The sequence below is a fragment of the Cervus elaphus genome, chromosome 12 (assembly GCF_910594005.1).
Source record: "Cervus elaphus chromosome 12, mCerEla1.1, whole genome shotgun sequence".
NCBI classification, from domain to species: domain Eukaryota; kingdom Metazoa; phylum Chordata; class Mammalia; order Artiodactyla; family Cervidae; genus Cervus; species Cervus elaphus.
This window is the reverse complement of record NC_057826.1, coordinates 48,521,981-48,543,962: the sequence shown is the minus strand read 5'-3', so window position 1 is coordinate 48,543,962 and position 21,982 is coordinate 48,521,981. Positions and strand designations below refer to the sequence as shown.

Here is a 21,982-nt window from a genome sequence, read left to right as displayed (position 1 = left end):
AGGAGTCTACTGAGTGCGGGAGGAGAGCAGACATTAATCAAGAAAACAATGGAAGAATTGTAAGACGGGTATGGGCACCAAGGAAGGAATAACCAAGAAGTGAAAGACACGTGTAAACATGAGTGATGAGTTGGTTAACCATTAGTGAAGTTGGGCTATGTACCTGGCACGTGAAGCCCTGGCCTGTGGCGTGGCCTTCCTAGTTCTGGCTTTAGTGAAGACCTCAAACATTAATGTTGGAAGGATCATTCAGAACCATCAGCGTTTCTTAAGGCGGCTCTGTGGCGTTTGAAGCAAGACTTTTCCTCGTTTGCAGGACTGCCTCAGGTATTGCAAGATATTTGGCGTCTGTTTGATGTCTGGGTTTCTGCCCTGTAGTTGGTTTGGCATTCCTGAATCCTCCTAACAATACAAAACGCACCCCCCACCCCAACGCACACACTCGTGAGTCCTTGTAACAATACAAAATGCATCTCCCCAACACACACACACACAATTTCAAAGGCCCACACAGGTGATGATAGAGGTGCTGCACAAGCCAATGGAGAACCTCTCTTTCACAATTACCCATTTTCCCCTTAGAAAAACAAAGGCACAAAAACTGAAGTTTTCCCAGGGCACAAAACTAGTAACTGAGAACATCAGGTTTTAGACACAAATGTCCAGGTGGTCTTTCTGCCACCCCAATTCAAAAATCTTCCAAAGAGTAAGGAAGTTTTTTAGGCTGTTGAGGAAAGCGGTTTAACTGCTAACTGTTCGGTGTAACACCTAACTCTTCTCTATAGTTCAGGTAAAAGAGCTGGATCCCAAAGAAAAAAGTAGGAAGCATGCTATAGTCGTAACAGACATCAGTTGTGAGGTTTGGAAGACCCTATAACCTCCAACCCCAGTCTCTCCCTTCTTTGATAGGGAACATTTACATTTGCTAGTCCTTTGTTAGGTGCTGTAACAAACAATTTCCTCCCAATCAGACGGAAGCTCTAGATAAAATATGAGGCTACTTCAGGAGGTACAGCTGAAACTGTGTCTGTATCCTTGCAATCTAGTCCGTTCTGATCAGTTTAACGTATCCAGAGTCTCAACATAAACTCTGCTTTGAAACAAGCATTTCAGTAACCTGCTCCATATCTTTCTAAATGAGAAATACTTAAGTAAGGCCCTTGTCAGGTATCTGTCCTGTGGCAAGCTCCCCCAAGGCCTTCCTCACTCTAGCCTTCTCCCTCTGTTCCTGGACCTGACCTGAAGGCCTTTATTCCCTCTCCACCTCCTCACCCCTATCCCCCTGACCCCACTGATAGTAAACCCTTTCTTCCGACCTGGGCCACAGGCACCCTCCAAGCAAGGATGCTTTCTCTGAAGCCTCAGAATTTTGCCCCCAGCTATTTTCCTTTTGTGGAAGGCTGTCCATTTTCCCCTAGCCCATTATACATCTTAGTTAAGTCTCGCCTCCTCCCTGAGCCTTTCTAGATTTTTCCAACCCAAATTGCTCTCTGAGCATAACTGTAGTGCTTCGAACATACCGTGCGTCTCCAGGTGTGTGTGCATGGTGATTTCTAACAAACTGTGAAGTCAGGGAACTCTATCAAGGAGCTGTATTTGTGCTTTTCTGTCTCCCCTAAGGCAGGTAGCAGATACTAATTGATAGAATCTCCCTCTCTCATAATTTTTTCCCTGTCTTTCCCTCATATTCACCTTCTTCATTAAATACCCTTCTATATTGAAGATCTTAAGCTTTTAATATAAATGTTGACCGTAATTTTCATGAAAATATTCTCAGTGGTATGAGATAGAATCTTTTACACAACATAGTTTAGGCTTTCAAGTTACTATAATACAAATCTGAATTCCTCACAATGGGTGCACCAACTATCTAGTTCTCTAATCAGTAACCAAGAGGCTTAGCAAGTGAAGAGATTTTTTTTCTAATTTTATTTCTTTATTTTTGGCTGTGCTGGGTCTTTGCTGCTCAGGCTTTTCTGTGGTTGGCGCGAGCAGGGGCTGCTCTCTAGGTGCAGTGTGTGGGCTTCTCATCGCAGTGGCTCCTCTTGTTGCCGCACATGGGCTCTCGGGCTCGCAGCGTGAAGTAATTGTGACACGTGGGCTCAACAGCTGTGGTTCTAGAGCCCAGGCTCAAAAGTTGTGGTGCATGGGCTTAGTTGCTCCACAGCATACCGGATCTTCCCAGATCAGGAATCAAACCGGTGTTTCCTGCATGGGCATGAGTCATCAGGGAAGCCCCACAAGTGAATAAATTTGTCAAACATTATTCTACATGTTTCAGTGAAGTTATTTTTTGGCTGAGATTAACATTCAAATCATTGGACTTTGAGTGCATCCAATCACCCCCTAAAATGTGCGTGGGCCTCATCAATCAGCTGAAGCCCTTTAGAGAACAAAGATTGGCCACACCCCACCCCCCTACCCCACAGGAATTTTGCCGGCAGACAGCCTCCAGACTTGAATTGTAAGTTCCTGGCTCTCTAACTTGATGGTCTACCCTGCAGTGATGATTACCTGAGCCAGTTCCTTAAAATGAATCTCTCTCTGATAATGGCTGATACACAAACACACACACGCTACTGGATCTTTTTCTCTGATGACCCCTAACTAATGTTCAGTTGCTAAATTGTGTCTGACTCTTTGCAACCCCTGTGGACTGCAGCACGCCAGGCTTCCCTGTCTTTCGCTATCTCCCAGATTTTGCTCAGATTTGTCTCCATTGAGTTAGTAATGCTATCTATTTCATCCTCTGCCACCCTTTTCTTTTGCCTTCAGTCTTGACCCCTGACTAATACAAAGCCTGAGCCACCAGGGAAGTCCCTTGATGGGTCAGTCTTGCTGGCTGCCTCATCTGTCTGTTCCTCAGCACAGAACTTAACAAATAACTGACAGCAGGCTTGCCAATTAGGGAAGAGAATTACTTTCCTACTAGGGAAGGAACAGGCAAGTGGAATTGGGTGTGAGAAAAACAGAGTGAAAAAAGGAAAGAGGAAGAAACTGGTAGAGAGACAAAAAACTGGAAGGGGCAACAAGGGGAATCAGTTTCTCTCCACAGATATCAGAAATAGAAGGTTTCATAGGAAGCTTTATGCTGAGGAATTTACCCACAAATTCATCTCCCTTCTAGCTGTAAAATTTTTATACTTCTACAGAATGTCACGTTCCCCGCCGTTGCATTTCACTGTGATCCCACCGCAACAAAAGGTTTTCCTCAGCTGCCCAAGAGTTTAGGCTGTAAAGTGCACGCACTCCACACTACAGGTAAAGTCTTACATGAGTTATCCAAACTGTTTGAAACAAGGAACCAAATTTTCAGCTCATATCTCTCTCTTTATCAGCAAATAGTAATTTAAAGCCATTTTCCAGGACTGTGGTTCCCCAGTGACAGACTGTGGAACTATTAAAATTAATCCTGACAGAAGATCCTTGCTGCTTTCTCCAAGCACATTCAGGCCATTGGTTTATGAACAGGATGAACAGACGGCCCATCCCAGAGGGCTTGAGGGAGGAAGCACGTTAAAATGGCTGCCTCCATTTTTGTTTGCTCAGCTGCTTGGAAAAACTAAGACTGAGGGAAATGGGATTAATCAAGGGGGCAGTTGCCCATGGAAAAAAAAATAGGAAGACTCTGGTGAGAAAATCCCAGCCAAATAAGGTTCAAGTCAAAGGAAAAGAACACTTTTCCCTTCAGACTTTCACATGGTTGAGTGTTGTTTGGTGACAAATTTCTCATTTCAGGCCACCACAGTGTTTGATGATATTTCTGTTAGCATGGAAAGAGATAATTCAGGGGAAGTTCCAGGTGATTTTACTTTGTAATTAGCAACATTAATGAAGATTATTGGTTAGATATGTGACTGATGGTGATTAAATAACACCTCTCTGAATTTTATTTTTATGTCTATTCAGATCCTTTGCCCATTTTAAAGAAACACTTGTTTGTTTATTTGTTTGTTTGTTTGTCCTTTTCGCTGCACTGGGTCTTCATTGCTGCAAGCAGGTTTTCTCTAGTTGCATCACACGGGTGACTTCTAATCTCATTGGCGACTTCTCTTGTTGCCCAGCACAGGCTCTACGCACTCGGGCTCCCATAGTTGTGGTACGTGGGCTTAGCTACCCCGTGGCATGTAGAATCTTCCCAGACCAGGGATTGAACCGGTGTCTCTGCATTGGCAGGTAGATTCGTAAGCACTAGACCACCAGGGAAGTCCTTCCATGATTTTTCATATGAATAAACTCATAAACCAGAAAAAAAAAAAAAAAAAACCTCCTTGAAAGAAAGCATCTACTCACTGCTATGTTTAAAATACATATAACCAAGTAATTAGCCTCCAACTAATAAAAAAATTAAAAAAAATAAAAAAAAATAAAAAAAAAAAAAATAAAATACATATAACCAAGAAGGACCTACTGTATAGCACATGGAACTCTGCTCAATGTATGTGACAGCCTGGATAGAAGGGGAGTTTGGGGAAGAACGGATACATGTATATGTATGGCTGAGTCCCTTTGCTGTCTACCTGAAACGGTCACAACATTGTTTATTAGCTACACCCCAATACAAAATAAAAAGTTTAAAACTACAAAAAAATTACATTGAGATAATCATATGATTTTACTCCTATATTCTTTCAATATGGTACATTTTATTAATTTTTAAATATTAAACCACCCTTGAATTCATCTTGAAAAAAGAAAGCATGTGCTGATATGTGTTATAGATTATACAGACATTGTAGCTGAGGCTCCTCCTCTCCCATTAGGAGAAAGACTTTTTTTTTACTTACACTTTATTGAAGGATAGTTGAGCTACAGTGTTGTGTTAATTTCTGCTATACAGCAAAGTGATTCAGTTATGGATATATACCCTTTTCTATATTCTTTCTCATTATGGTTTATCACAGGACCTTTAATATAGTTCCCTGTGCTATACAGTAGAATCTTATTGTTTATCCATCCTATATAAACTAGTTTGCATCTGCTAATCCCATTCCATCCACCCACTCCCTCCCACCACCTCCATCCACCTCTGGCCACCAGAAGTCTGTTCTCTTTGTCCAAGTCTGACTTACTTTACTTCCCCTCTGCTGACTTACTTCACTTCCCTTTGATGGATTGGCTAAAATTCCACCGATAAGAAAATCACTAGGTTAACAAGGATCTTCCTTTGAGACAGTAGCTATTTCTAGAAGAAGTTGTGGCCTATCAGTCATTTACACTTGAGTATGAATTTGTTCCAAATGGCTTTCTCACAAAAGGCTGGCTGAGGTGATGATTTACACGAAAAAGTGGGCTTTGTTAGAAGAGAAAGGGAGAAAATAGAATTTTGAGGCATTGGAAAGGAAGAGTAGACCAGAGAAAGTTTTACAACAGAGAGTTGAGGTGGCAGAAGGACCGCAGAAGACCACCTTTTCACAATTTAGAGAATATGTAGGGTGGGCAAAAAGCGAGGATGTTAAAACCAAACTTTGGTTAGAGTTGATTCAGATTCTGTGCTGAAGGGCAGATCCTTCTATACTTAATTGGGTCTTGTCACCTAAGATTCTTGGTAAAACATCCAGTGCGTTGTTTAAGGAAGGTAATTTGCAAAGTCACTAAGGGGTGAGATTTAATAATTTTCTTCCAAGTGTCATAGGAGAGGGACTTGAGAGTTGTGCCTTTAGTGGAGGGAAAGAAGAACCAGGTCTCTGCTTCGGTGCCAGTACACCGTTTTATGTCTAACTCTTTGGAATCCAATGTACATTGGAGGCCATGAAACGAAGAAACTGATCATCAGCAGCAAAATGGATTTAGAGAAAACTATCCACCCCTCTCCTCTTGTGAGACCCTGGCCAGAATCAAAAGGTGTCTGGTCATCTTTAATTTTCTGTCTTGCATAAAGAAGAATACCACTCTGAAAAGTTTCAGCGAGGGGGAATAAGAGAAAAGGAGGAAGGGAGGCCCACATAGCATAGAATTGGGAGAATGACCAAGGGGGGAATGTCCTCCTTGGTTTTCTCCAAAATTTGGAGGAGAGAATAGTCAAGCATAGTATATGGACAGTAAAGGTGATCCAGATCAGAGAAGTGAAGTGAAGGGATAGTGGTGAAATTTGTTGATACACAACTATGATTTTGAGAAGAGACAGTCTGTGTACCACCAACTCTGTATCCAGTTAATTTTCCTAGGCCTCAGTTTTCTCCCATTTAAAATGAGGGTATTGAACCAGATGAACTCCAAGGTGCCTTTCAGTGCTTAAATTATAAGATTCTAGGATGATGGATGTTATAATACATTCTTTGGCAACATCTGCATCTATTTAAGCTCATAAATGTTGAAAAGAAATATTTGGTATGCAGGAAACCAGGAAGCAGGTAGCTCCCTTTAAATAAATAGTCATCCAACATTGATGAAATTTAGGGTTTTATCAGCCTTTGCGGGACTCCCATGGTTGCCCATATCTTATGGGACTGGATCATGTTTTCCATCACCTAGAATTCTTGGGCTTAATTTAATTTTTATATCTAATGGATGACAGCTCTGAGTAATTTAAGATTGTTTATAACGTTAAAAAAAACCCTGAAGTTGTCAAAATAGCAGAAGACAGATAAACTTATAATGAATGATGTGGGAGGAACATCACTTCATGCTGAGTAGAGAAAAAAAGTGGTTTAAAGGAATAAGTTTTTTCTTTATAATTCACAGAAAGAAAAACATTAGAAAATGTAAATAAAAGGTTGCAGATTGTGGGGTTTTGGCCACATAGCATTTACAGATGGAGCTTCCCAGGTGGCGCTAGTGGTAAAGAACCTGCCTGCCTGCCTGCCAATGTAGGACACAAAAGAGATGCAAGTTTGATCCCTAGTTTGGGAAGATCCCCTAGAGGAGGGCATGGCAGTTCACTGCAGTAGTCTTGCCTGGAGAATCCCATGGACAGAGGAGCCATAGGGTCCCAGAGTCAGACATGACTGAAGCAACTTAGCATACATGCAGTCTACAGATGAGTTTGTTTGACAGCACAGAGTTTTTCAAAATTATGAGTTTCGAGTGACTTTAAGATGGACGTGTACTAGTGATCCTGGTGAGCATCCTCCCTGCCCCTCCTCACCACCAGCCACTCACCCCCATTGTCCTACCACAGACCCTTACCACCTTGATGCAGTCTTCCCGGGTACCAGGACATTTGAGTTTGGTGTGTGAAAACGTAAGTATAAGTGAAATTTTAGGCCTTTTCTTTTTTGAGAGGCTGCAGTTACAGTCAGTCCTCCATATGTGTGGGTTCCACATCCACAGATTCAACAAACCTCAGAGCCAAAATGGGGCTTCTCCGGTGACTCAGTGATAAAGAATCTGCCTGCATTGCAGGAGATGCAGGAGCCAAGGGTTCAATCCCTGGGTTGGAAAGATCCCTTGGAGAAGGAAATGGCAACCCACTCCAATATTCTTGCCTGGAAAATCTCATGGACAGAGGAGCCTGGCGGACTACAGTTCATGGGGTCGCAAAAAGTCGGACACAACTAAGTGATTAAACCACCACCACCATGGAACCAAAATACTCAGAAAAAGGGAAAAAAAATCCTGGAAAGTTCCAAAAAAGCAGAACGTGAATTTGCTTGTGTACTGGCAACTATTTTAAAAGCATTTATATTAGGTGTTATAAATAATCTTGATGATTCAAATTATATGAGAGGATAAGTTTATGTAAATACTACACCATTTTACATAAGGGTTTGAGCATGTGTGGATTTTGGTATCTGTGGGAACAGAGAGCCTGAAACCAGTTCCCCCACTTTTGATACTGAGGGATGACTATAATACCATGGAAACTCCCTAAATCACTAGTAGATCACTTCCTAGAGATCACTTGTTATAGGAAGGTGTTCTTCACTTCTAAATCTGTTTTCCTAAAGATCATCTGTGTTTTAAGAATTCCTACAGGAAATTCCTTGGCAGTTCAGTGGTTAGGACTCTGCGCTTCCACTGCAGGGCACACAGGTTCAGTCCCTGGTCAGGGAATTAAGACCCCTGATTTTGTAGTTACTGTCCCCACTGGTTGTAAACTTCATTGACATTGCAAGTTGTTGGGTGTTTTGTTTTTTTTCTTCCCTAGAATCAAATGTAAAAAGTGGATATTAATTCAAAAGAACTTAGTCTTTTCTGGGGCAAACCAGTTTGCTTGTTTTGTAGTCAGACTAATAAATGCTGTAGTCAAAGGATATAATCCTGTTATTTTGAACAATTGCTAAGAAGTTGTTTGCAAACATCTCTAACAATATATAGGCTTTGTTTACAAAGCTTGATTTATCATTTTTATCTATAGCAAAATGCATTTTAAAGGGTCAAAGAAAATGATAAATCTTTATGATACTGTAGCATCTTTACAACTACATTTTCTATTTTAAATTCTATTTTGGGACTTTGTGACAGAATAGGTCAACTTGAGACAGCATTTATTTCCTTCCTGCAGTCCATCAAAAGTTTTGTTTAAATAAATTTGTGGGTACCATAAAGATATTTTAGGGTTGGACCACAAAATGACCAGTTAAGATTTTTCAGGCTGAATGTGCTTTGTTTAGGAGGTGGCCAGTTAAGAGGAAAGGGGAGAATTAAAATATTTGCAAGATGTCATTAATCTCCAGCAAGAGCCAAGAGTTGTTTTTTCTCCCCCTTCATTTCAGAACTAATCCAGCTTTCTGTTATTTGGCTCAGAAAAGTCTTAAATCTGTAACAAGAGAGTAACTTCCTGTTCTCAAGAGTATGGCTGCCAAAGAAAACATTTACAAGAAAAGTCCCAGGGCCAAAAAATTGCCTACTAATTATTTCTCAACCCCCCTCCCACCCCAATTCAGGAAGGTGAATGCTGTAAATGCTCTATGTTAAAACTCGAAAGTATGTGTTGAAAAATTAAGAGAAAACCCCCAAGAACTGTTTGCCATTTATTTATATTTTATTGCATTCAAATTACATCAGTTTTATGGCCCTTGGGCACAAATTAATGTTTCTTATAATATTTTGTTCAGAATTCCATGAAAGTTTTTACCTAATACCTTCCCAACTGAAGAAGACAGAAGCAGCAGCAGCATGGAACTCACCTAGTCTCACCAGCTCCAAGTTGGCCTGATAATCAACAGTAGGTCTTGGTTTTCTCCTTGACGATCTGTCCATTCAGTGTGTGTGTGTGCGTGCTAAGACATTTCGGTTGTGTCTGACTCTTTGCGACCCTGTCGACTGTAGCCCACCAGGCTCCTCTGTCCATAGGATTCTCCAGGCAAGAATACTGGAGCCGATTGTCATACTCTGCCATACTCCAAGAGATCTTCCCAACCCAGGGATCAAACCCATGTTTGCTGTGGCTTCTGCACTGCAGACAGATTCTTTACCACTGAGCTACCGGGGAAGCCCCATCTATTCAGTGCAATGTCAGTCAGGATCCCAACAGCCCATAGGGAGAAACTGACAGAGAGTAAAACTCATATGGAAATGCAGAAGACCTAGACTGGCCAACACAACTTCGAAAAAGAACAGAGTTGAAAAGCCCATACTACCTGACTTCAAGGCTTAAGATAAAGCTGATGCTGGGAGGGATTGGGGGCAGGAGGAGAAGGGGATGACAGAGGATGAGATGGCTGGATGGCATCACTGACTCAATGGGCATGAGTTTGAGTAAACTACAGGAGTTGGTGATGGACAGGGAGGCCTGGCATGCTGCGATTCATGGGGTCACAAAGAGTCAGACACGACTAAGCAACTGAACTGAACAGTAATCAAGACAGTGTGGGACTGGTGACGGCAACTAGATCATTATAACAGACTGTACAGAATAGACCTATGCACCAGTATGACCAGTTGATTTTCCACAATGGTACAAAGGCAATTCAGTGGAAAATGCATAGTCTTTTCAACAAACGGTGCTAAAACAATTCATTGGACATCCATATGCAAAAACTTCTTTGATTTATACTTCACACCATGTATTAGCAATCTAATCCTGCCTAACAAATTACCTCCAGATTTAGCAGCAGTCTCCCACTGGTCTCTTTCCAGAAACTCATCACCAGTCTTACTTTGGGGCTTGTCCTCCACTGACAAAGTCCAGTGAGTTATTCTCAAATTTGCATATAAGAGAAAGGAGTCTATGGTTTATTTAATCCTGTTTATCCCTACATACTTTTTTTTTTTTTGCCCTGCTTTCCTTCTACACAGCCCTACTCACAAGTAAGCATTATTCATTAAGTCTGTAATATGTGTTCAATAAAAGGAAATCCTTGGGTCTGCAGATATTCATGGTACAATACCTCCTTCACAGTAATGACTAGTACTAATAGCAGGGGTCAATGTTGGTGTCGATTGTAGGCATGTCTCTGAAAACTTCTCCTGTGCTGTTTCACATGATCAGCCCAGCCAGCCTCTTCGGGGTGCAATTCCATTTCCTTCATGGGCAGAGCTGCTCGTGGGAGCACTGCACCTGAGAGCCACCGATGGGACTATTGCAATTTAGTGACGATACCAACTCCAGCCTTCCCACTCCTGTTCTGAAGTCAGACAGGTCTGGTGGTTTCAGACAATTTTCATCTCTCTTTGCCTTTCCGTTTCTTTACCTACACAACGGTGGTAGTGACATTTTCTACACAGAATTGCTATGAAGATTGTAGTGGTTGCATGCTATGCCTAGGTCGGTAACTCTGTCTCCTTTACTTTCTCTAGCCAAGGTTCTTTCTGGATACTTTTCATTTGTAGATTTCTCCATGCTTGTTGAGGTGTGGAATGTTGTCCCCCTCCTCTATAGGAAACTGCCCCCAAGGAGCTTACCTGTATGGTTGTTGTTCAGTATCTGAGTTGTGTCCAGCTCTTTTTGTGACCCCATGGACAGCAGCACACCAGGCTCCTCTGTCCTGGACATGATGGTCTGTCATCAGATGTGAGAGTAGAAAAGATAGGATGGAAACAAATACCCATGGGATTCAGAAAAGCAAACATCGGGAGGAGATAGACTCACTGGGAACAGTTTTGGAAAGGATGAAGGTCTGGAGGGTACACATCCGTGTCTCCCCAGCACCTAGCATGTGCTAGACGAACTGAACTGGGCCTCTCAGTCTGGATGTCCAGGAGAGCACTATGGTCTGATGTGGCCTGAAGCAGGACAGAAAGAAATCCTGGAGCAGGCCAATGGCATTTATTGGGGAGAAAGAGGGTGCCGGGAGTAGACAGATCCACTTGGACCAGCTGGGGATCAGTCTTGGTTGGTGCACCCTCTGTTGGGGAGACCATGTCACATCACCAAGCTCCAGACACTTCACAAACATTCTGTCCCATGCTAGCCCTAAAAAGAGCTCCCTGGGGTACGTGCCACCCAAACTCAAACCTCCTATCAGACATGTGGTGAATCTTTTGTCACGATGGCCAGCTCTAGCTTCTGACTCACTAAGTGACAGGCCTTCTCTGATTCCAGGATCCCGGAGGACGCCAGCTCCTAAGTAAGCCCAGTCCTGTTTCCTGCCGCCTGCCCTGCTCTCTGGACCATGGGGACGCCTGCACGCCTGCAGCTCACACCTGCACAGTCCGGAGCTCAGGTATCCACAGGCCGTATCCTGAAGGTGCTTCCTGCTCTGTCTGTTTTTGGGGGGAGGGATGCAGGCCTGCCTAAAGCTACCAACTTTATACATGCCTTCATTTCTCATTCCCAGTGTTGGCAGAGAGGTAGGGAAAGAATATTCTCGTTCTGTTGGTGAGGTTTCAGTGGACTCAGATCTCCAGAGGCCACATTGGACCACATGCACTGAAAGATTGAAATGTACCTAACTTGTGACCCAGTGATCCCTCTTCTAGGAACTTATCAGAGGATTGCTTTAAAAAGAGTAAAGACAATTCCAAAATCCCAACAGCTGGGGATAGGGCAAGTAAACCATAGTACACCAATGAAGTAGAATCCAGCTAGCTGTCAGAAACATGAGTGTAGCTCTATACATCTGTACCTATATAGAATGCTGTAGTGTGTAAACGAAATGTGGTTATCAACCATAGGTAACACTTTGCAAGTGCTTACTGTGCACCCTGCACTATTCTTAGAACCCCACAGATATTAACTCATTTCATCTGCACACAGTGACAGTTGAGAAGGAACTGTCACTGATCCCATTTTACAGGGGCTCAAAGAGGTTCTGTGACTTGCTCAAGGCACACACTTGTGACTAAGCTGAGATAGTCTCAAGAGCCTCCACTCCTGAGTGCCATGATTCTGCTTCTGTATAGAGTCCTGTGTATTCTAAAACAATAAATGGTCTGTGTGTGTGTGTTTAAGAAAGTCTGGAAGGATTGGAATGAGAATATTAATTGAGGCATTATTATATGAATACATTTTTGGAATAAATTCAGAGTAAATTTGCTATGTGATATTAGAGTTTTTCTCTCCAGTTCTACATGAAACCTGTGCTTAGGAGGAGGTTGAAGAACAAACTCCAGTCTGTTTCAGACAGTAGATTGAGTGTCACTAATTTTGACAAAAGGGTGAGAAGGATCAGTTCTGGGTTTTTTTTTCAGTTTCAAGTCTGTATCACTGAGGAAGTCCCTTCAGTTGTCTTTCTGAATAGTTCAAATAATGTTTAGAATTCTCCACATGTTGCAGGTATATTTAAAAATTTATAAATACAAAAGGCCCGGGGACAGACCACCTTTAATGTTATAGTGTGATTCCTAGCATTCTTTGAATTTAAAATTACTGATTTTTTTTTTTTCCTTTCTTGGTGGTTTTAAGAAGGAGGGTGTGGAGTGTTTGCTGAACAGTCTTTGTTTCTTTCTTGCTCTCACCAAAACTGACATTTTTTACACCACCACATTTCATTTAGAAGCTATTTCCCCACCAGCTTTTCCAGGGGCCCAGGGGCTCCCAGAACCCTCTGCCACTCAGAGTCCTGCTTCACTACCTCCTGGGCCCAGGATCTGCCTTTTCCTGAAATTCTCTTCCTTGACGCTGCGCTAGGAAAAGGATTCTCTTGCTAAAGCATCTCAGAGAAGGAAGGTAGCCAGGACTCAACAGCGGTGCTTTAAGACACACCTCCGGATGGCAGGACCCTCCTGTGCACCAAGCCCCAGGACAGGCCTCTGCGTGACCTACCTCAGTCGGCACTCACATTAGCCTATCAGGTAGGTGTGGTTTTTTTTAATTAAAGTGCAGTTGATTTACAGTGTTATATTAATTACTGCTGTACAGCGAAGTGATTCTGTTATAGATATATTCCTTTTTATATATTTTTTCCCATTGTGCTTTATCATAGGATATTGAATATAGTTCTCTGTACTACACAGTAGGACCTTGTTATTTATCCATTTTATATACATACACACACAGACACACACAGACACACACACAGACACACAGACACACACACAGACACACAGACACACACACACACACACACACCAGTTGGCATCTGCTAATCCCAAACTCCTACTCCATCCCTCCCCCCAACGCCCTCCCCCTTGACAACCACCAATCTTTTCTCTATGTCCATGATACTGTTTCTGTTTCATAGATAGGTTTATTTATGTCATATCTTAGATTCTGCAGATATGTGATATCATAGGGTATTTGTCTCTCTTTCTGACTCACTTAGTATGATCACCTCTAGTTCCATCCATGTTGCTGCAGATGGCATTACTTTGTTCTCTTTCGTGGCTGAGTAATATTCCATCGTCTATGGACCTCATCTTCCATTTCCCTCCACCTGTAAATAGACATCCAGCTTGTTTCCATGTCTTGGTTACTGTGCCTGGTGCTGCTGTGGACACAGGGCTGCCTGCCTCTTGTTGAATTAGAGTTTTGTCCAGATCTATGCCTGGAAGTGGAATTGCTGGATATATAGTAATTCTATTTTTAGTTTTCAGAGAATCTCCCATACAGTTTCCCACAGTAGCTACCCCAGCTTATATCCTCACCAGCAGCCATAGGAAAGTTCCCTTTCTTCACACCCTGCCCAGCATTTTTTACTTGTTGACTCTTTAATGATGACCATTCTGACTAGTGGGTGCTGGTACCTTATTGTAGTTTTGACTTGCATTTCTCTAATAATTGGTGATGTTGATCATCTTTTCAAGAACCTGCTGGTCATCTGTATTTCTTCTTTGAAGAAATGTCTATTTAGGTCTTCTGCCCGTTTTTCTTTTTTCCTCCTTAATACTTATTTATCTGGCTGCGCTGGGTCTTAGTTGTGGTATACAGGACCTTCCATCTTTGTTCTGGCATGAGGGGTCTTTCAGTTGTGGCATGAACGCTTGATTGCAGCATGTGGGATCTAGTTCCCTGACTAGGGATCGAACCCAGGTTCCCTGAATTGGGAGCACAGCCTGCAACTGGACCAGGGAAGTCTCCTCCTTTCCATTTTTCAGTTGGGTTGTTTGCTTTTTTTGTTATTGTGTGAGCTGTTTGGATATTTTGGAAATTAAGCCCTTCTTGGTCGCATTGTTTGCAAATATTTCCTCCCATTCCATAGGTTATTTTGTTCTTTGTTTTCCTTATGGTTTCCTTTGCTATGCAAAAGCTTGTGAGTTTGATTAAGTCCTATTTGTTTTTGTTTCTGTTGCCTTGGGAGACTGATCTAAGAAAACATTGGTACAGTTTGTCAGAAAATGTTTTTCCTGTGATCTCTCCTAGGAGTTTTATAGTGTTATGTCTTATGTTTAAGTCTATAAGCCATTTTGAGTTTATTTTTGTGTAAAAAATATGGAACACTTCATGAACTTGTATGTCATGCTTGTTGTTCAGTCACTCAGTCATGTCTGAATCTTTGTGACCCCAGGGATAGCAGCATGCCAGGCTTCCCTGTCTTTCACTGTCTCCTGGGATTTGCTTAAACTCATGTCCACTGATTTCGGTGATGCCATCCACCATCTCATCCTCTTTCCTCAATCTTGCCCAGCATCAGGGTCTTTTCCAATGAGCTGGCTCTTTGTATCAGGTGGCTGAAGTATTGGTACTTCAGCTTCAGCATCAGTCCTTCCAATGAATATTCAGGATTGACTTCCTTTAGGATTGGCTGGTTTGATCTCCTGATTGTCCAAGGGACTCTCAAGAGTCTTCTCCAGCACCACAATTCAAAAGCATCAATTCCTCAGCACTCAGCCGTCTTTATGCTCCAACTCTCACATCCATACATGACTACTGGAAAAACCATAGCCTTGACTGTATAGACCTTTGTTGGCAAAGTGATGTCTCTGCTTTTTATTACCCTGTTTAGGTTTGTCATGGTTTTTCTTCCAAGAAGCAAGTGTCTTTTAATTTCATGGCTGCAGGCACCATCTGCAGTGATTTTGGAGCCCCAAAAAATAAAGTCAGCCACTGTTTCCACTCCCATCTATTTGCCATGAAGTGATGGGACTGGATGCCATGATCTTAGTTTTCTGAATGTTGAGTTTTAAGCCATATTTTTCACTCTCCTCTTTTACCTTCACCAAGAGGCTCTTTAGGTTCCTGTTAGCTTTCTGCAATTAGGGTGGTGTCATCTGCATATCTGAGGTTATTGATATTTCTCCCAGCAATCTTGATTCCAGCTTGTGCTTCATCCAGTCTGGCATTTCACATGATGTACTCTGAATAGAAGTTAAATAAGTAGGGTGACAATATACAGCCTTGATGTACTCCTTTCCCAATTTGGAACCAGTCCGTTGTTCCATGTCAGGCTCTAACTATTGCTTCTTGACCTGCATACAAGTTTCTCAAGAGGCAGGTAAGGTGGTCTGGTATTCCCATCTCTTGAAGAATTTCCCACAGTTTGTTGTGATCCACACAGTCAAAGGCTTTAACATGGTCAATGAAGCAGATGTTTTTCTGGAATTCCCTTGCTTTTTCTGTGATCCAACAGATGTTGGCAAATTGATCTCTGGTTCCTCTGCCTTTTCTGAATCCAGCTTGTACATCTGAAAGTTCTCATTTCACATACTGTTGAAGCCTAGCTTGAAGGATTTTGAGCATTCCCTTGTTAGCACGTGAAATGAGCACAATTGTGCAGTAATTTGAACATTATTTGGCATTGCCCTTCTTTGGGACTGGAATGAAAACTGACCTTTTCCAGTCCTGTGGCCACTGCTGAGTTTTCCAAATTTGCTGGCATATTGACTGCAGCACTTTAACATCCTAATCTTTTAGGATTTGAAATAGCTCACCTGGAATTCCATCACCTTCTCTAGCTTTGTTCATAGTAACGCTTCCTAAGGCCTGCTTGACTTTGGACTCCAGAATGTCTGGCTTTAGGTGAGTGATCACACTATCATGGTTATCCCGGTCATTAAGACCTTTCTTGTACAGTTCTTTCATGTATTCTTGCCACCTCTTCTTAATCTCTTCTGCTGCTTTTCAGTTCAGTTCAGTTGCTCAGTCATGTCTAATTCTTTGCAACCCCATGGACTGCAGCACGCCAGGCTTCCCTGTCCATCTCCAACTCCCGAAGCTTGCTCAAACTCATGTCCAGCAAGTCAGTGATGCCATCCAACCATCTCATCCTCTGTCGTCCTCTTCTCCTACCTTCAATCTTTCCCAGAATCAGGGTCTTTTCTAAGAAGACAGTTCTTCACATCAGGTGGCCAAAATATTGGAGCTTCAGCATCAGTCCTTCCAATGAATATTCAGGACAGATTTCCTTTAGGCTTGACTGGTTTGATCTCTTTGCTGCCCAAGGGACTCTGAAGAGTCTTCTCCAACACCACAGTTCAAAAGCATCAATTCTTCAGCACTCAGCTTTCTTTATGGTCCAGCTCTCACAAACCATAGCTTATGGATCTTTGTTGGTAAAGTGATGTCTCTGCTTTTTTCTGTTAGGTCCATAGTGTTTCTGTCCTTTATTGTGCCCATCTTTGCGTGAAATATTTCCTCAGTATCTCTAATATTCTTGAAGCAATTTCTAGTCTTTCCCATTCTATTGTTTTCCTCTATTTCTTTGTTTTACATTGTTCACTGAAGAAAGCTTTCATATCTCTCCTTGCTGTCCTTTAGAACTCTACATTCAGTTGGGTATATCTTTCCCTTTCTCCTTTGTTTTTTGCTTCTCTTCTTTTCTCAGCTATTCGTAAGGCCTCCTCAGACAATCTTTTTGACTTCTTGTATTTTTCTTGGGGATGGTTTTGATCACCACCTTCTTTACAGTATTATGAACCTCTATCCATAGTTCTTCCAGTACTCTATCAGATCTAATCCCTTGAATCTATTTGTCACTTCCACTGTATAATCATAAGGGATTTGATTTGCCTGCTGAGGGGCCATGCTAATCTTCTGTATATCGTTCCAATTTTAGTATATGTGCTGCTGAAGCAATCAGGTAGGCATGATTATCCCAAGTTAGTAGAACATGAAGTTGATATTCAGAGAGCTTTGATGACACATCCAAGGTTCCACAACCACAATTTAAATACAAATGCGACTTCAAAATATCCCATTTCCTCTTGACACTATGCTGACTTGTGGTCATTTACTCAACTGAGTTACTTTGCTTTCTTTCTTTGGCTCTTTTTTTTTTTTTTTTTTTAAGGTAAGGGGTAGGGAGTTTGGGTGGGCTTCCTTGGTAGCTCAGCTGGTAAAGAACCCACCTGCAATGCGGGAGACCTGGGTTCAATCTCTGGGTTGGAAAGATCCCCTGGAGGAGGGAAGATACCCTGGAGTGATAGTCACTCCAGTATTCTTGTCTGGAAAATCCCCATGGACGGAGGAGCTTTGCGGGTGACGTTCCATGGAGTCGCAAAGAGTCAGACACAACTGAATGGCTAGCCACAGCACAGGGAGTTTGGGCATACAGGAGGATTTTTTTTTTAAGTAAAAATGATCTTAATGTTTTATAAACATGAATGCATCTTAATCTTTCTAGAAGGTAAGTTAACTAGATAAATTTCGGGGTTTAAATACATACAAACACACACACCCTCTTGTACAGTTTATAAATGATTCTAGGGACTCTACTGATTGAAAGATTATGGTGCCCTAACTTGAACAGTCCAGAATCTGGTTCTGTTCTTTACCCTTCTACATGGTCATAAATGACACAATGACAGCATCAGTAGAACAAAATACATGGCATTTATTAAACATATGTGACATAGGTTATAATATCAAAGTAGAGCATGCATGAACAAATTATTCATTCTTTTAACAAAAACACTAATTGATACTGAAAATCTTAAGTGATTAAATTTCTACAACATCCAAAATTCTCTTTCATTTAAAGTGAGAAAGAAAAAGTAAATCACAGGTTCAAGAAATACAGTGATTTCAGCTGGCCCCATAAAGGCATAAGGCACAAATTAAACCAAGGGATTAGCACATCAGAATGAAGCGTGTCTGCCCTCACAAGGACTGGCTCCAGCCGAGGCTCCCACGCCCCTGCACGGGTCCTCGGCACCTGCCCCTTCCTTCCTGGGGTCACATTTCCCCAGGTGCCCATGCTCCTACGGACAGGCTTCCCTGTAGCAGAAAAACACTGCCTCTAATACTTTCACGGGTAAGTAAAACCTTCATGCTGTAACAAATGATCCTGGCATGAATAGCATGAAATTTCAAGTTAATACCCTTTTTCCTCCCAACCGAAGTCTAGTAAAACAGAGACTTCTCCTGCCAGCACTCAAGTGTTTACATGGAAAGCTAATGCCAGCCCAGGACAGCAGGGTACACACATACACTGGTTGGGTGTTTGAAAAATGACCTTGAAGAAACCTCTCTCTTCTGCCCTCCCCCCTCCACCTCCACTTTGCCTCATGTTTTAGAAGTGGAGCAAAACCTCAGCAATTTCCACTGGGACTTAAAACAGTGTACAGGAGGAAGCAACAGTCACCCTTTCCAGACCTCAGGCTGCAGGGTTCCAGGGCCTTTGTCCATCAGTGAAAAGTGCACGTCTCCAAGTGCTTAGGTCAGCGTTTTCTTCGTGGTCAACTCTAGGACTCGTGTGTATGGGGTATAGTTCCTGGAAGGCATTGCGATCTCACGAGTCCTACCTGTTTGGCTGAGAAATGAAAAAAGGCAAATCAGGAATATGAAACAAAACTCACCATATGCTTCATGTGATAAGATAACTCTAGGAAATCCTTTTTCAACACTTAAAAATAGACTGCAGTAATATAGTTGAGTATTTCATTTAAATATTATGAGAGGGACCATGATTTTTAGTTAACTTTTAAAAAAAATACTTAGAGGATAATTGCTTTACAGTATTGTCTGGTTTCTGCCATACATCAACATGAATCAGAATTCATGAATATCTCCCTCCCTCACAAACCTCCCACTCCTTTAGGTTGTCACAGAGCGCCAGGTTTAGCTCCCTGTATTATATTAGCAAGTCCTCATTGTTGTTCAGTCACTAAGTCGTGTCCGACTCTTTGTGACCCCATATGGACTGCATGCCAGACTTCCTTGTCCTTCACACTCTCCCGGAGTCTGCTCAATGGAATCATGTCCATTGAGTCAGTGATGCTATCCAACCATCTTGTCGTCTGTCACCCACTTCTCCTCCTGCCCTCAATCTTTCCCAGTATCAAGATCTTTTCCAGTGAGTTGGTGCTTCGCATCAGGCGACTGAAGTATTGGAGCTTCAGCATCAGTCCTTCCAATGAATATTCAGGGTTGATTACCTTTAGTACTGTCTGGCTTGATCTCTTTGCTGTCCAAGGGACTTTCAAAAGTCCTCTGTCCATGGGATTCTCCAGGCATGCGTAACAGAGTGGGTAGCCATTCCCTTCTCCAGGAGATTTTCCTGTCCCAGGGATCAAACTGGTTTCCTGCATTGCAGGCGGATTCTTTACCATCTGAGCCACTAAGGAAGCCCACAACTTTCCATCAGCTATCTAGTTTACATATGGTAATGTATATATTTCCATGCTGCTCTCAAGTATTGGAACTTCAGCTTCAGCATCAGTTCTTCCAATGAATAGTCAGGGTTGATTTCCTTTAGGATTGACTGGTTTGATCTCCTTGCTGCCCAAGGAACTCTCAAGAGTCTTCTCCAGCACCACAGTTCAAAAGAATCAATTCTTCGGTGTCAGCCTTTTTTACTGTTACACATGCATGTGTATTCATTTTCTGATTCTTTTCTCATATAGGTTATCACAGAATATTGAGCAGAGTTCCCTGTGTTATATAGCAGGTCCTTGTTGGTTATCTTTGTTATGTATAATAGAGTGTATATGCTAATCCCAAGCTCCTGATTTAACTGCCCCCCTCATTTCTGCTTTGGTAACCATAAGTTTGTTATTTTATCTCCAAGTCTGTTTCTGTTCTGTAAATATTAGATTCACATATGAGTGGTATCATATGATATTTGTCTCTGTATGACTTACTTCACTCAGTGTAATAATTTCTAGGTTCATCCATGTTGCTGCAAATGACATTATTTCATTGTCATTGCTGAGTAATATTCCACTGTATAAATGTACCACATTGTTATCGAGTCCTTGGTTGATGGACATTTAAGTTGCTTTTATGTCTTGGTCGTTGTATATAGTGCTGTAATGAACATTGGGATGCATGTGGTTTTTTTTTTTTGCAATTACGATTTTCTTTGGATATATGCCAAAGAGTACAATTGCTAAATCATATAGTCATTCTAGTTTTAGTTTTTTCAAGGAACCTCCATACTGTTTTCCATAGTGGTTGTACCAATTTACATTCCCACCAACAGTGTAGGAAGGTTCCTTTTCTCCACTCTCTCTCCAGCATTTACTGTCTATGGTCTTTTTGATGAGGCCATTCTGACTTAGTTGAGGTGATCCCTCACTGTAATTTTATGTTTCTCTGATAATTATTGATGTTGAGCATCTTTTCATGTGCTTTTTGGCCATCAGTATGTCTTCTTTGGAGAAATGGCTATTTAAAGCCTCTGCCTATTTTTTGGTTGTTTTTTGTTTTTTTTATCTGACATAGAGCTGTGTGAGCTGTTTGTATATTTTGTAGATGAATCCCTTGTCGGTTGCTTCATTTGCAAATATTTTCTCTTATTCTGTGGATTGTCTTTTTGTTGTTTATGATTTCCTTTGCTGTGCAGAAGCTTTTAAGTTTAATGAGGTATTTGTTTTTATTTAATTTAATTTTATTTTTATTGAAGTATAGTTGATTTACAATGTGTGCCAGTCTCTGCAGTACAGCAAAGTGGACTCAGTTATATATAGACATTCTTTTTCATATTCTTTTCCATTATGGTTTATTATAGGATATTGAATATAGTTTCCTGTGTTATACAGGACCCTGTTGTTTATCCATCCTCTGTGTAATAGTTTATATCTGCTAATCCCAAATTCCCAGTCCTTCCCTTCCCCTTGGCAACCACAAATCTGTTCTCTATGGTCTATGAGTCTGTTTCTGTTTCATAAATAAGTTCATGTGTCATATTTTGGATTCTACATGTAAGTGATATCATGTGGTGTTTGTCTTTCTCTTTCTGACTGACTTTAGTTAGTATGCTAATCTCTAGTTGCATCCACATTGCTGCAAATGGCATTATTTCACCCCTTTTATGGCTGAGTACTATTCATTGTATGTATACATGTATTGTGTCTTCTTTATCCATTCATCTGTTGATGGACATTTAGGTTGTTACCATGTTTTGGCTATTGTGAATAGTGCTGCTATGAACATAGTGGGGTATATGTCTTTTGGGGTTAGAGTTTGGTCTAGCTATATGCCTGGGAGTGGGACTGCTGAATCATATGGTAATTCTATTTTTAGTTTTCTTAGGGACTTCCACAGTTTTCCATAGTGGCTACACTAACATACATTCCCACCAACAATATAGGAGGCCTCTCTTTCCCCACATTCTCTCCAGAATTTGTTGTTTGTTGGCTTTTTTCCCATTATTCAAGTGTATCTTTTTTTAAAACAATTTTTAATTGGAGGGTAATTGTTTTAAGTGCTTCCCCAATGGCTCAACTTTACAATGTTGCATTAATTTCTTCAGTAGAACAACATGAATCAGCCATAAGTATACATATATCCCCTCCCTATTGAGCCTACCTCCCATCTCCCACCATCCCACCCCTCTAG

General features: G+C 41.6%; 1 protein-coding gene, 1 long non-coding RNA gene and 1 pseudogene across 3 annotated transcripts in view; 1 reads left to right on the top strand and 2 right to left on the bottom strand.

The window, feature by feature from the left end:
* Window positions 1–13,101, top strand: part of LOC122704851 — a 242,400-nt gene extending 229,299 nt beyond the window's left edge. The window contains exons 1-4 of one of the 2 annotated variants that reach the window (XR_006343957.1): window positions 24–327; window positions 9,000–9,109; window positions 11,429–11,562; window positions 12,956–13,101. This is a non-coding gene — a long non-coding RNA (uncharacterized LOC122704851). Of the gene's footprint in view, window positions 1–23; window positions 328–8,999; window positions 9,110–11,428; window positions 11,563–12,955 lie in introns of those variants that run through there. The other variant, XR_006343958.1, reaches the window with a different exon arrangement.
* Window positions 13,102–17,218: 4,117 nt separating this feature from the next.
* On the bottom strand, window positions 17,219–17,278 carry LOC122706013 (annotated as a pseudogene).
* A 737-nt stretch (window positions 17,279–18,015) lies between these two features.
* The window catches only part of LOC122704849 (myocardial zonula adherens protein), a 117,818-nt gene continuing 113,851 nt past the window's right edge, over window positions 18,016–21,982 (bottom strand). The window contains exon 13 of the mRNA XM_043919916.1: window positions 18,016–18,953. Coding sequence (XP_043775851.1) covers window positions 18,857–18,953 — 97 coding nt within the window. The 3' untranslated portion in view covers window positions 18,016–18,856. The remainder of the gene's footprint in view (window positions 18,954–21,982) is intronic.